General features: G+C 37.5%; 1 protein-coding gene across 1 annotated transcript; it reads right to left on the bottom strand.

The window, feature by feature from the left end:
• Nucleotides 1-3246: 3246 nt before the first annotated feature.
• LOC118816539 (zinc finger protein 239-like) lies at nt 3247-11526 on the bottom strand. Its single transcript, XM_036582969.1, has 2 exons — nt 11421-11526; nt 3247-7662 (listed from the first exon to the last, which is right to left on the bottom strand). The coding sequence occupies exon 2, from the start codon at nt 7649-7651 to the stop codon at nt 6518-6520; it is 1134 nt and encodes a 377-aa protein (XP_036438862.1). The 5' UTR covers nt 7652-7662; nt 11421-11526; the 3' UTR covers nt 3247-6517.
• Between the last annotated feature and the right edge of the window lie 4568 nt (nt 11527-16094).

Here is a 16094-nt window from a genome sequence, read left to right as displayed (position 1 = left end):
ACCAAATATATTAGATTCCAGAGTTGTAGACTCGAGTCTTATGACTTGGACTCAAGTTTGACTTGGATCACAGATTTGATGACTTGAGACTCGACTCGCAAAAATTGAGAAAGACTTTCAACTCGACTTTGACTTTAACACCAGCGACTCAGACTTTGACTCGGTCTTCAATTTCATGACTTGGAAAGACTTGAGACCCAGAGTGGAAGAAATTCAATTCAAATTAGTGGTTGTTTTCAGTTGGCTGAGCTAGTTTTAGTGCTGAGCTAATTTATATATTAACCCTGTGCACCCAATGTTCCAAAAAACATATATATAAAACATAAACATATATAAAACATATATATATAATGTGTGTGTGTGTGTACACATAATTTTTTAGGTTCAGTAATACTTTTCAAATTCTTCTCATGTGTGGTTGCATTCTTTGTGTATTCAACATGCCCATGATGGTTATGTGTACCATGGATTTTGTGTTTTAGTTGGAAGGGTAAAAGAAAAAATTAATAAAAAATTAATATACAGCCATACATTACTAGCATGCTGTCATTAAAAGGCTACAGTACTGTTACCATTATTCAGTGTTGTGGCCTTAAATTAGCTAAAGAATACATACTGACTTGCTTAGGACTCGAAGATTCATACTATTGACTTGGGACTCAACTTGAGACTCGCCTGTACTGACTCGTGACTTGAATCGAGACTTGACTATCTTAACTTGGGACTTGACTTGGGACTTGAGTATCAGGACTTGAGACTTACTTGTTACTTGCAATATAGTGACTTGTTCCCACCTCTGTTAGGGTGAAATGGTGTGCCTTGAGAGCATCAAATCATAAGAATACTAAAAAAACAAATGATAGTCATTTATATTGGTTAATTTATAGCTACCTTAGCTAGCTAATAATAAACATTTGTTCTTAACAAACTCATGTTAAATTAACGTACGTCGAACTAAACCAAATCATGATGCTAAAAAAATGATGGCTAAAAGTACTGCTAACAAAACCTCGCTAGCTAGCTTTTTGCCTTTGTCAAAATTTGTCAAATTAACTGCTTAATATGAAACACCTGTGAATAACGACATACCTAACTAAAATACACTAGATTTATTCTTCATAACAAATTACAATAATATAAAAATAACCTTCTAAAATGAGTATAATAGGTAATTGTTGCTTACTATCATTTGTTGCTTCATCTGCTCCCAACGATGTGTCAATCAAGATGTCAAAATATTGCTATTACACTCCATTATGCTAGGTGGCGCACATCTAAAACTACAGCACACTTACAGCTCTCTGGTTCTGGCCCACAGATGCCCTGACTGGTCAGCTTGTCCATTCTGTTCTGATAGGTAAACTGCCAGAGCAGTCTTGCAGTCTTCAGACTAGGACACACAGAGCAGAGAGGCCACAGCAGCAGACAGGATGAAATATGCACTTCAGCTGCATTCACACAAAATCTTTTCCACAGGGCTGTGCGGAGGTTTTAGAATGTAACCACCATGAAACAATTAGAAAATCACATTTTTTTTGTCTGAGTCACTGCCTTGTTATCACTAATACAGCTCCTTCTCTTAATTTTTTATTTATTTAGGCTTTAATTTAACCAGGCAAGCCATTAAGAACATATTCTTATTTACAATAGTGGCCTGGCAAGCGCTGCAAGATGCTTGTAATGTAAGGGCTGGCTCCAGGGCTGTGGCGCTCCCAGCCACCAGAGAGAGACGACGCCCATCTCCCAGGGCCAGTCAAGCCCAATGTCCTACACCTGGGCAGAAGGTTTTGTAAGGGCAGAGAAGGAGACGCACTTTGCTGTGTCTTTGTCTCAGTTTGAGTCAACAGAAGCAGCCAGTAATTTTTGGGTAAGAGGACAGAGAGTTTTGCACTCCCCTCACGTCTCTCGAGCTTCTCTTCTCGTCTCTGAAGGGGAACATGAACAAAAAGAACATGAAGGAACCCCTCTTCCTTCTCTTCTCTTTTGGCTTTGTTTCTGTTGGGAAACTCATGTGTCGCTTTAATTACTCTATTTAATTAAGTTCTCTCTCTACTTCTGAGAAAGCCAGTTTTCCCCTGGCGTCCTTTGTTCTCTCTTCCCGCCTGAACCGAAACGGGTGTGGTTTAGAACTTGGATATATTTAGGTTTTTTTTAGTTGAGCTCATCCTTCCCGTTAGCTTGGCACTTGGGTCCTGTCTCCCTAAAACGTGGTGGCTTACTTGGTAGGCCTCTGGCATATAACTCAGATGGCAAGGGTTCACATCCTCTGTCTGGTGAGCCAACCCATGTTTCAAAGTGGAGGCACCAACCGTGAGCTGAGTCTATTGCTAGTGAAAAGTGCACTTTGCTACACAACCATCTCCTTTGTAGGTGCAGTTTACTGGCACAAATGTAATTTGTTTGACATGAAGAACTCCTGACGCATCCGGTGGATCTTGGTTTGTAAATTTCATACATGGATGCAATGAAAAATATCGATAATAGGCTTTTTAAGTAATATCATTTGACATTATTCCAAAGGTGATGGACGTTATTCAAGGCCAATAATTTGTTTGTTTTTTTTTTTGAGAGGATGGCATCCTTTTCATAATTGAGCACTAGGCCTCATGATAGGGATGTAATTGGATATACGCCCAATTCTCATGTTTGACACGTGATAATCATCCACGCTACATGAGGAAGATCTAGTATAGACAGTAGCATTCCAGCACATTTTGTGTGATGCAGTTTCTGCTGTTGAGTAGATGGTTACCTGGTTGTGGCAGTGGGGTGTGTGGTCAGGTGCCAGCTGACAAGTGAAGAGTGATTTACTAGTTTACTGACATAACTAGCCAATCGCTTGCAGATGGTATTCATTAACCATTATGTCTACTAAACCATAGATATACATACATGCAGCATTGTCTGTTGTCAGATGCAAGGGATACGTCTGCACGTCCACCTTATTGGAACAGTCACAATCCGCTTGTAAAAAAACGTGTATTGTGATATGATGAGTTGTCTTGATTAAATTGGCTTCATTATTACTCAACCAATTTCTTTTTAGCAAATTTATGTTCTAATCAGACATTTCTGGATATCACTGATTATTTAAATCCTCCAGTGTACAGTACAGTGCACTATATGTGTAAAACACCTTGATTACCAACAGCTGGCTATACATGAACTCATATAACTGAAATAAGCAAGCTGACAACAGTCATAAGAAGTGACAGAGCGAAGTAATATTTAGGTTTACATATTTATTGTGTGCAGATCAAATACATCACAATTAACATGTTCATGATCTGGGTTTTAAAGAATCTACATTCCTAAACATCAATGTTTACAAACATGGATGTTATTAAAATACATGCAAAGGCTCATAAGTGTTAAGTCCAACGGTAGAGCTCAAAATTCTTGTAAAGAAAATGATCACAGGGTGGCAAGCAGTACTCTGAATTTTAACAATTTGCTTACATCTTTGCATACTTCGAGTAGAGCTGTAGTACTTAAGTCTGGTCTCAGGACCTTTTTTTTGTCTCAGATTTGTCTTGGATTCTGTAGTGTTTGTACTTCGACCCACCTCTGTCTCAGCTACCGGTCTCACCAAATTTAGCTAACTACAGGTAAAAAAAAATGGTCTTACTTCTTAGTCCCACAAATTCGCCTTTATCAACACTCAAGAAACTTAAATGGGTCATGGGATTGGAGTGAACCAGAGCCACGTTTTAACAGCTTCAGTTTATCTCATGGGCAAACAGAGCTGAGCAGCTGTGCTTTAATTTGATGGGAAAGTAAACAGTTTCATATAAAATGTTTGTGAAATCCCTCTAGTTCATTAGCTTTTTGCCGCTGAATGTTTAAACTGTCCTCCTCAGATCATTCTACTGATCTTGTGACGTTGTAGGTTAATAATTTGTTTAAATGTCATTATACCTCAACAAGTAGCCTAGAATATTTGCCATTATTTATCCTGTTGAATCTTAAGTAATTTAAATCATTCTCTCGCAGAAGTCTGTAGTGAACTTTGTAGCTGTCACGACTGCAGAATCTAAATCAAACATTTTTTTCATACTGTAGTCCTTTTCCATATAAAGGGCTTTTCACTGAATTCGGCAGCTTTGCATGATGTTTTAGTGTTGTACAAATTGTTGTTAAAATGTTCTCAAAGGCACAGATTTGCACCTGGCTAGCTAATGGTGTTTGTAAGTTTAATATTGTTTGCTAAAGAACTGCACTGTAAAAACATGGCTTGCCAATTCAACATTAAGAAATAATAGTAGTAATTTCAACTTTCAATCAAAGTAACTTTTTGAGTGAATAAAAGTAGTTCAGTTTCTTGTTACTACTAAGTACATTTTTAGGTTGAACTGATGAGCCATTTTTTACAGTGTGATTAGTTATGTTAGGTAGGAAGGCTGGGGTTTAAAGTCGTTTAAGAAACGTTTCCAAGATTTGATTGGATAGCATTGAATGTGGCAGTAAAGTGTTGCACAGAGATGAACCATTTCACAAATCAACTGTATAAACTACACTGTATTGTATATTACATTTTATACACTCTTCAAACAGATCCAAGCAGGTACAAGTACAGGAAGGGTTCTTGATGTCAGATGGGGGGCATTATTGATTGAAACAGTTCATCTTGTTAAAGGCTTCAGTTTGATTTTCATATCTGTCAGAAAAGAGTCAGGAGATATCTTGAATTTAAATTTTTCTCAGATAAAGATTAATTAAGGGCTGGTCTTGAAGAGATTTATTGCATTTTGGTCTTGAACTGGTTTCACTCTAATTTGGACTCTTTTTAATCTCACCTATTCAAAGTCTTGGACTTGTCTTGAACTCAACATCCATGGTCTTGACTATAGCCCTACAAGCACCCTACACATCTGTGCTACAAATATACATGCACAAATGTAGCATGAGTGAAAATGTGACACAAATGATATGTACATGCAAACTCTTGAGGTGAAATTAGCCATTCTGAACGCTTAATGTGTAAATTATCATTGTTCGCAACGACAATCAGCAATCAATTCAACAATCAATTCTCTAAGTTTGCATTTTAAATTGTGGAATGAAGGTCTTTTAGATGGGTAAAGTTGGGTAAAGTTTTTAGAATGGCCTCTATTTAAAATAGATGTGAAGTCTCAAAAAGAGTTGCCAACTCACACTGACCTTTTGATCTGAGAATGGTAAGGAACAGATTTTTGACAAATTAACACACTTAGAAAAGAGTACAATATTTATATGTGACTTGTATTTGCACAGCTGTTGAGCTCAAACTTTATATTTAATATTTCCACAACAGTTCTTCTGTATGTTTGTCTCAGAGGGCACCAAAATATCATGTTGAATCACTAAAATTGTTTGCTTAAAAATGATGCAGCCAGACCTGCTACAGGAGATCGGTTTGTGAACCTTCACCATTTTCAGTGCTAATGCCCATCTGAAAATGAGGTTAATTTTAACATACTGAGGGGCTAGTCATAACATTCCCTATAAAAAAGATATTAAATTTATGTAAACACAATTATAACTGTTTTATGAATCAAATTGAAATCAAATCAAAAAGAACATGTGAAAAAAAAATGCATTAAAATAAATATTAATGAAAAGAGACTGCAGCTAACATGGCAAAGTGAATTTTGACCACTAAATAGAACAGCGAACATAAGCATGATCAAATTCAAACCTTTAATTTACTAGATATCTGTTCATTTTAGATGAACCTCTGAGTTCCAAACACTAAACTACTTTATTTTTAGAAGCTTAGTAACACCATGTTAAAAACAATGCTGCAAAACAGATGCTAAAAGGGTGATTAATAATGTACTTTACCCAGTCAGATAGCATAATTCTGATATTGTTCCTCAACTAATACTAATAAATCAGTAATTATAAATCAGTCATACAAAAATACTTGTAACAACTTTGCACTGACAGTATCCAATTGACAGTGAGTGCATTTACATGCAATTCGATAACTGCAGAAAATCAGATTTTGACACTAATTCAATCAACGCGTATATATGCACTTGAGTAATCAGATCATGGGAAACTGAGGGTCTACATGAGTCAGACAATAATCGGATTTCTGCTTTACAACGAGCCAATAAACTCACAGAAGATGTTACGTAAACGTAACATAAACTCAAACTCAATGCTGCGTCTTTTTAAAAAACCTTTGCACCACTTTACCTGAAAATATGAACATATATCGTTTAGAAGATGAGAACTATTTAAATCTTTCATTTCGGCAAGAATGTAGTTGGTTTCAGTGTCGCCCCAAAAGTGTTTGGCTGACATCTTGTGGAAGCGTTTGCTGCTTATTTTCCAGTACAGCAGTCTGTTTTCTCACATGCACAGACTGAGAAATCCAAAAGAAATCTGAGTAAGAGTTTACATGCACTGAGAAATCTGATGACTGAGCTAAAATCCAGCTCTCCTTGTTGAATTTCTTAATCAGATTTCTAGACCGGAGGATGGTGTTTACCATGAATAATGACCATTTTAATAATCGGATAACTGCAGATTATTGAGTGCATGTAAACTCACTCATTGTCAAAAAAGATGTGGCGCAAAAACTTTGGTCTGGAAGATCAGTTTTATCCTCTCCACTTCGCTGCTTCTGGTTTATCTGCTGTTGGGAGGTTAAGGAAGTTGAAGTACAGTGTAAATGTATGACCCCCTGCTCAGTTTTCTTTCCTGTGTGAAGGCTCCGGTGCTTTTTGAGGGAACCACTATGTGAAAAACTCTTCCCACATTCTGAGCACTTATACGGTTTGTCCCCTGTGTGAATACGCTGGTGTCTTTGGAGACTGCTCTTCACTGTAAAACCCATTCCACACACTAAACAGTAATGTGGCTTCTCTCCTGTGTGAACGCGCTGGTGTCTTTGTAGAACACTCTTACGATTAAAGTTCTTTCCACACTCAGAACACTGAAACGGTTTCTCTCCCGTGTGAATGCGCACATGTTCCTGGAGACTGCTCTGCACCGTAAAACTCATTCCACACTTTGAACAGGAATATGGTTTCTCTCCTGTGTGAATATGCTGGTGTCTTTGGAGAACGCTATTTCGACTGAAACTCTTTCCACACTCGGAACACTGAAACAGCTTCGCTTCTGTGTGAACGTGCTTGTGTTCTCGGAGATGACTCATTTGGTTAAATTTCATTCCACACTGTGAACAATAATACGGTTTCTCTCCTGTGTGAATGCGCTGGTGTCTTTGGAGACTGCTCTGTGCAGTAAAAGTCTTCCCACAATCTGAACAGTTATATGGTTTTGCTCCTGTGTGAACACGCTGGTGTCTCTGGAAATTGCTCTGTACATTAAAACGCTTCCCACACTCTGAGCACTGATATGGTTTATCTCCTGTGTGAATGCGTCGGTGCACTTGGAGATTACTCATCCGATTAAAACTCTCCCCACACTCCACACACATATATTCTCCTGTGTGAACGCACTGGTGTGTTTGGAGATCACATTGCTCAACAAAACTCTTTCCGCACTCAGAGCAGTGGTGACTTCTTTGTTTTTCTGTACTTTTTTGCATTTTTCTGCGAGATGTTTTCTTGCTGAGAATATCAGATGACGTCTGCTCAGTACTAGAGCTTCCGGATGCCATCTGCTCACATGAAGTCTCTCCAGATTCCGGATACATTCTTCTAGCATCTGCTGGTAAAAGGGGGAAAAAAAATGTACAATTCAATGTCAAATGCAACAAAAGTTAGATGAACACAGGTTGGTCAGGGATTAAAGTACTGAAGTGGAAACAGCTACTGGCAGTTTTACAAAGATGACCTTCAGCTATACCCTTTTAATTTAAATTTAAAAATTGTTACAGTAACAATTTTAATTTTTTAATTTTTCACTAATTTCACGGGTCTGTATGCAAATGTCTCTCGTTAAGAAACCTGCGCATTTTATGACTTAAAAATCACCAGTTCACTTAAACAGTGGTGGGCTAAGCCACGTATTTCTTTATACTGCGAAAGAGGCCTCGAATATTCTGTTGCAACTCCCATTAGGATGAAGCAATCTGAACCAAAAAAAAAACCCCTCTACGCTTGTTTGAAGCTCCATATACTGAGGAGCACATTGCACGTTGTTTCGTTCAGATTGCTTTGTCCTAGCGAGAGTTATTACAAAATATTCGGGGCCTCTTCGAGTGAATCTCCCTGTATAATCCATTTCTTTCTTTATATGTCAGCTTTTGTAATCAGCACAAAATGTAAGTGGTATTCAGTGCAAGCCAGATAGAACAGATTTAAAACAACTAGTCTTATTAGTTATAATAAACAGCTCTTGCTTTAACATCAAGTATGAGAAAATTATGGCATCTAATCTCTCTCATACACAGTAGGTGATTGTTGTGAGTCATTAAAGTTCCTCTTGCTTAATGGACAAACATTCAATTATTCTTTGTCGCAGATGATATCTCTCTATGGTAACCTATAAACTGAAAACAGAAGAAGCCCTAGCACTGAGCCCAGAGGAACACCACGTTTGACCTTTGTATGTTCAGAGCATTCATTATTTACAATGACAACCAGTAATGCCAAACAGGACATAAAACAGGATTTGTCTTGTAGAATTTCCTATTTTTTTTTCAAAATAAAATAGCCTTGATGAGACAGAGCGTAGCTTAGGCTGATGTGCATGGATCCGTCTGTACTCAATAATTTTAGACCTATTTCAAACCTTCCTGTTTTAGGTAAACTTTTATAAAAGGTTGTTTTCAAATGATTAAATGTGAATCTAATATGAAGCAAGTTATTTGAGAAATTTCAGTCAGATTTGTTAAAGGCAGAGTTGATTATTGTAATGCTCTTTTTAATGGGCTTTCTAAGAAAACTATACATCCTCTACAACTCATACAAAATGTGGCACCATGGATCCTAAGAAAAACAAAAAAGACCTTCACTGGATACGTGAATGTAAACAGATTTATAATTTTATCTCTATACCAAAAATGTGGTAAACAATGTGGAAAAACCATCAAACGGATTGGTAGCACTTAACTTTACAGATTGGTAAAGTGGAAAATTACCATATCATTACTCGTTCCAAAGTGTTATGGAACGAGCTGTACTAACCTAAAAATATGCTCATATATTAGTTCTTACTACAAATATTAGTAATAATAATCGCAACAAGTCAGTAATAAACCATTACCATATCATCCCAGCCTTCAATAGTGCAGCTCCAGCTTCTCTCTCCAGTGCAGAGGTTTAGACTGCTGACTACAGCAACTATAGAAGCTATACAAACGCCTGATTTCAGATAAACCCCGCCTAGTGTGATAAGATTGGCTAGTAGTTCATATGAGCAGTCCTGTGGTTGGTCAGCAGGAACGTTTTATTATTAAATTGTTTTAACAAAACTAATTGGCGATGGCACCATCTTCAGCTCTGTGATCATGACAATAGCCAGGCTTCTGCAGTAAAACTCACCTATCAAATCCACCCCCATCACAGTCTATTCACACTCATGCTGTCTGGAGTGTGAGTGAGATCAAGAGCCTTCAGCTTTCAGAACAGCTTCTACCGAAAGGACAGTCTCCTGAACAGCTCTGTTCTCACCCTCTTGAAAGCCCCCAATCACCCACCACAATGCTTAATCTAGCAGCCACTGACCAGCAGCCCCCACCCAAACATTATCACCTATAATGGAGTACCAAAACATGGTACATTACTTGCAATTCCTGAATGTTACAATTAGAATTATGCATCATTCAAACAGGCAGCCCTTAAACAGTGTTTCACCAGAATACGTTCACATTTGCTATGAAAGTCATGTCGTGTAAAAATGCCATTCATGGGATGTAACGTTTAATCTGTGCCATAGAAGTTAGTTAGTTTGTTAAGGAGGCAGCATCTAGTGCTGAGTTAGTGACACTCTTTTTAAATAGCTAATGTTGTGGTACACATTATTGCATTCACAAACACATGTCAAACAATAAAATCAATGAAAACATGGAAAGGAGCAAAAAACAACATAACACAGTAGAAACATAACAAAGAGCATAATTAGACCTGTTTATTTGGATTTAGTGCAGTATGTGAAACACTGAATAAAAACGATCATATCCAGTTCTCGATAGTAGTTTTTAAATGTGGTACTATTCATATACTGTGTCAAAATGCCATCATATATTGTGCATACTGTGTGTCTTTAAATATTGTGCTATTTTTGTCATATTGCCCACCTCTACATGTTGGCTTGCACTGTAGTGCTGTATTCTGGAGACCTGAGAGTTCATTATTACACATATGTGGACATGTATTTTTATATATTTGAAAAACATTTCAAATACATTGTAATCCATGCTGAAATACCTTCCAAACACTATGGAATGTATTTTGGCATGAAATAAAAATGTATTTCAGAATATATTGCCATATTAACCAAATATATTCAAAAATATATTTATTTTAAAATGTATGGGGAAATGTACCATGCCAATAAATGTATGTAACTGTATTCAATATCAAATACATTTGCAAATGTATGAAAATAGCCAAAATACTGTCTAATGCACTTTACTGTTTGACATTTCTGAAATGAATTTGTATTCCAGTATCTTAATGTAAAGTATTAGCACATGAATCTTGAACAAGGCAAAAGGCAGTGTTGAAGGTATTGATACGCTGTGAAAATGCAGTTATACATCTTGTTTATTTGATATCCATTTTGTGTCTTACTGTGTCTTACTGCATACGTACATGATTATGGCACAGTACAATGCAAAACACAGAAGTCGGTACCATTTAGTTATATCTTTTTTAACTGAAATAATATACATTTTAGCCATTTTAATACACTTAAAATATGTGTCTGTGTGTAAACATATATACACATATACACACAAACACACACATTATATATATATATATATATATATATATATTTTTTTTTTTAATTATTAATTTATTTTTTTTTCTTTTCTCATATTATTAAACTTGGTTGCCATTTGCTAAACTCAACAGAATGTTGGCCATCAGCTCTAGGGGACTAAGAGACCTGCACTTACTATCAACACTGCTGATAAAGTGTCCATAAATTGTCCAGTTGGAAAACACAAGGCCAAAGGCATGTGATTTAAACAGCTTTTCAAACTTACACAGATGCACTCCTTACACAAATACAACACATCAATTAACAAGAATACTTGACAGTCTTGAAAGCAATATGAAAAATCTTTGACAAGTGAATATTTTAGTCCCATCAGCTCGTCTAGAGTACTTAAAACCCTTAAACCAAATCTTGCTGTGGGTTAACACAGAATGAAATAAATAAAGCATGGCCTGTACACAGAGTGATGTTAGCATGTTGGCATGTTAGCACAACAACAACCCAAAGTCAATCCTTTAAAACGTACATACAGTGTAACGAGCATACAGATGTAAAAGAAAAGCAGATGTACTTACAGAGAGCATAAAACTCAAAGGTTTCAAGAAAAGTTCCAAAAAGGAGAGCAAGTGTGCTTGAAAGACAGCTCTCAAACACTTCTTTATTTCTTCTTCTTTGCTCTTCTTCTTCTTCTTTTGTCTGAATGGTGGTTGACAGGCTGACATAAAGTGCATTACTGCCACCTACTGAGCCGGAGTGTGGAGTCAGATTTCAGGACAGCATGACTGCTCTGTGAATCCAAGAGAGTGGAAAAAATATATGTAAGACCATAAATCCCAGTAGAGCTCAGAAACTGAAAAATCTGCTTGTGCATTCTACAAATCGCTGACCCATATGAAAGTAAGCCTTTCAGTGAGAAGTCCTTGCAACCAATGTGCGAAATACATGGAGTCCCTGGGGGGAGTGGGGGTGGGGGTCAAGGCCTGCTAATAAACCTCTTTGACCCCTTGAATGTCTGAAAATCAAAATTCTTGTGGGTTTCCGAAAATCTATTTGACATTACGCTGACCGTTAGGGAAAAACAGACCTTCAAAAACAATTTCAGGAATAATTTTTTGTTTTAGCTGCTTCACCCACAATCAATGAGCTTTTGTCTTTGGTAGAGCTGCAGCACTGATCTGCCTCGGGATGGCGCTGTAGCAAATTGGTTCACCCAGTTGGTCCTTATAGCCTAGAAACTAACTATGCCTGGGATACCTCTGAAAAACTATTATTAATAAACTATTATTAATAAAAGTATTTCTGTAACTCTAAAACCTGCCCAATTTCCCAAGAGACTGGTGAAAACATTAAATTATTACTCATTTCTCAAACTAAAGATACAAGAGAAGATGTAATATTTCAGTTAAAGTGTGGAAAATGAACCAAACATTTTGTTGCCATTAAAGCTAGCATTACTGCTGCTATGGCAAGTAGCAGCCAGCCAACAACAAGGGCATAATGGAGGAAACGCTGGCCCAACTTCTGCAGTGGGAGCCGACCCAGACCCAGCGCTGCGGAGATAAGAACCACTTTCAGCGACAGGTTAGGGAGAAACTGAAGGGGTATCGTAGAACAGAGTCAGGAGATATATCAGGGGATGGGTAAGTGATTTACTCATAACTCCTCATTACCGGATTATAAGGAGGGCTGATACCCATGTACCATAGACAGAAAGCCACAAAACCTTTTTTGTTACCAAGGGGCCCCACCCTGTGGCCAGCCCCCTTCACTATCAGAGTAGTCTACTTTTTGTTGGAAGCTCAGTTCAATATTTTGTATGATTTTTCTTTGAATTTCTCTGTTCTGTTTCACCCTGTTTATCTGTTGAGGTCTGAGATGTTACAAGTACAATGTCTCACATAAAATTAATGTAGTACTAGGATTATAACATACTCTGTATATAATAATCCTAGTACTGTAATGTAATGTAATGTAAATGGGCCAAACAAACATAGCAAAATGATAGCTAAAATAAATAATATTGTATTTTGGCAGGAAGCTCATCTAATGGGATCTGTGCAGGAGATTTGAATAGGCTTCTTAACATTTTATTTGATACAATCAACAGGAAAAGAAGAAGGAACTCTACTGAAAACATATAAATAAGGTACTTAATGATTCGGGATTGATTGACGTATGGTGGTCCATGCATGGATCATACCCATTTCTTTATGTACAAGGATTTACATAGATTGAAAGATTGTGTAACAGGCCAGAGGACTCTTTCAGGTCACTCTGAGGTTTATCTAGACAGCGTAATACATTGTGGAGGCCAATAGGAGGGGCCAGAGTGCCAGGACAGGGTAATGAGGGCTGAGTGGTGACGGCAGTGGACGCCTTACTTAAGGGGTGCTCACAGTCTGCTCTGTTCAATTCATGCTGCCACTTCGGGGTACTGAGGTACTTCCCCGTGTACGTTTTTAATATAAAAAAAATAAAATAAAAAAGCAATTTCAACTCTTGAGTGTTCCTTCAGTCCTTGTCTTGGGGTACCTCTAGTAAATAAAGAAAAATACCCTTCTGTTTGTTCAAGAAGCTCTTAGCGAAAGAGTAAAGAGGATTTTGTTTTTATTTCGAGAAGCTCTGTCGCTTGAGAGTATTCTTTGTAAACCCTTCAGTTGGCATCACCACCACTTTCTTAGGTGGGGTGTGCAGTGGTATAGCATGTTGGTCCTGCAACGTAAAGGGCAAGGGTTCAGTCCTCCTCCACAACCTCTAGTTTCTTTGTTTTATTCAGTTTCCTTTCAAGTTCTTATTTCTCTCAAGACAGTTTAGTTGTTTTTCCTAATTATGTAGCTCTTAGTTTTCTTGAGTTGAATGTCTGAAAATCAAAATTCTGGTGGGTTTCCGAAAATCTATTTGACATTACGCTGACCGTTAGGGAAAAATAGACCTTCAAAAACAATTTCAGGAATAATTTATTGTTTTAGCTGCTTCACCCACAATCAATGAGCTTTTGTCTTTGGTAGAGCTGCAGCACTGATCTGCCTCGGGATGGCGCTGTAGCAAATTGGTTCACCCATTCCTCGAGTCCCGGTTGCTCTGCACCTGAGACTAGTGTCTGCCAGGTGGTTCGTCCCTGCAGCTAGAGCCATGCTCTGGGGTAAGATCATAGCCAGGACAGCCATGTTGAGAAAGATAAAAGCCTAAAAACTGTCAAATCTACAGGAAAAATAGAGAAATCTAGAACAAATGCACACTGTTAACAAAGAGCACTCTATTATACACAGAATTAGAAATGTCAAGAAAATAAAATACTAATTGAGAAAGCTGAGAAAAACTTGAACCAAAGGACCATGAGGCAGGCCCTAAAGTGGCAAAATTGCTAGTGTGTATATGTATTATATAATTGGGTGTATATGAAATTTTGTATGGAATATTACAGCTGGTCCTGTCAATCAAGGCTGCAGAACTGTTCCAACAATTTAACATATAGAACATAGAAATGTTAGGGGTGTAACAATTCCTAAAATTCAGAATTTGGTTTGATACAATACTGAAGTGTTTTAATCTAATACACTTCTTAAAAAACGAGTGCATAAAATTGTTAACATATTAATTATAATATTTTCAGTTTATTAAAGCTTTATTAGGGCTGACTTCTTAGCAGCATAAAACACAACCAAAAAGTTGTTTTATAATGGAACAACATCAAAGTCAAACGTATGTATGTGTGCGTGTATATTGCTGCTGTCGGAACAAAACCTTGTATGTCAATTTTTGTCGTTTTTCAGTTTTTGGCATAATTTGAAAACGCCTGTTGTCCTTTACATTGTATGTAATTTTCATCATGAATGGACCAAAAGTGTGTAAGGAATTTTCTCCAGTGGTAAGCATGTAAATAATTCCTTGAGCCACTGCAGTGTACTTCGTCTACCCATCTTTTTCCAAGTAAGTGCATCACCCTCTTTGCCAGAAGACATCAGATGTCAATAAAAATTCTTTGAGTGGTGTTTGTTTTATGTTTAATTGGGTAAAGTCCAAGAATGAAGACCTTGGGAGATTCATTTTCAACTTACTTGATAATTCTTCCATACTACAGGGAGATTCACTTGAAAGAGGCCCTGAATATTCTGTTGCAACTCCCATTAGGATGAAGCAATCTGAACCAAAAAAATTACGCTACATACCTTGACGTATGTGTAATCGATTGCATTACATGCGATGATGGAAGCGATCTCCGTTTTCTGCCAGACACATGAAGGGGTACGGGGGTATGCCGGCTGTCCGGCGCCTACCTCATCGCTCCAACACAGGGGCATCCTGGCTTGTTCGAAGCTCCATATACTGAAGAGCACATTGCACATTGTTTCGTTCAGATTGCTTCGTCCTAGCGAGAGTTGTTACAGAATATTCGGGGCCTCTTTCGAGTGAATCTCCCTGTAGATCTTACCTCCCACCAAAATTCTCCTATTCTTGGACATGTACAGCGACACAGAGTTCCTTTATTCTCACCACAGCTAGTACATATATCTGGAATATTCCTGTTGAATTTCTTACGTTTTTTTCTGCTCTAATATAAACTCTCATCAGCCTGCAAAAGTCTAAGGCGCGAGTTTGCCGATTGGGTTTGGGCCTTCTGGCATCCTCATCTCCATTCCTGTATCTTTAAATGCACTTGTAGATCCTCTTTGCCTGAAATAAGTTTAAAATCTGAGGATTCTGTGGATTGTAAAGATATTAGCCCATAAATTTTAGATATTAATTGTTTTCCAAAGGGATTTTGTACTTGCATGCTTTCCAATACAGATAAAGGAGGAATACTCAAGAACTGACAATGATTAGCTGTAATAAAGCTTCTAAGTTGTAGAACCGTGGATGAGATATCAAATTTGTCACAAGTTCCTCAAAAGACATCAGAATATCATCATCAAATCTTTAATTTGTATTATCCTTTTTGGGCCTATAGCCTAAAGCCTGTATCAGATACTCCTGGTATAAAGGATATACTTCCCCAAATTGGACTGTAATGAGAGAACTGAAGTTATTAGTGAGAAATATGAAGTTATTCATATGTCTCACTATGGGATTAGAAATTGATTTCCTCAGTTTTGTGGGATTGTCTGAATACTAAAGGAAGGGAGGGGCACCCTCAAAGAAAATGACTATATCTTTGCATACTGGTGTCTCTTCAGCTGCGTAACAAAACATAGATCTGCACTGAGCTGCCCAGTAATACCATCTTCAATTGGGGAGTTTCAATCCCCCTC

This window comes from Colossoma macropomum, unplaced genomic scaffold (assembly GCF_904425465.1).
Source record: "Colossoma macropomum unplaced genomic scaffold, Colossoma_macropomum, whole genome shotgun sequence".
In the NCBI taxonomy this organism is placed as follows: domain Eukaryota; kingdom Metazoa; phylum Chordata; class Actinopteri; order Characiformes; family Serrasalmidae; genus Colossoma; species Colossoma macropomum.
Note: the sequence above shows the minus strand (reverse complement) of the source record. Positions and strands in the feature narration are given on the sequence as shown.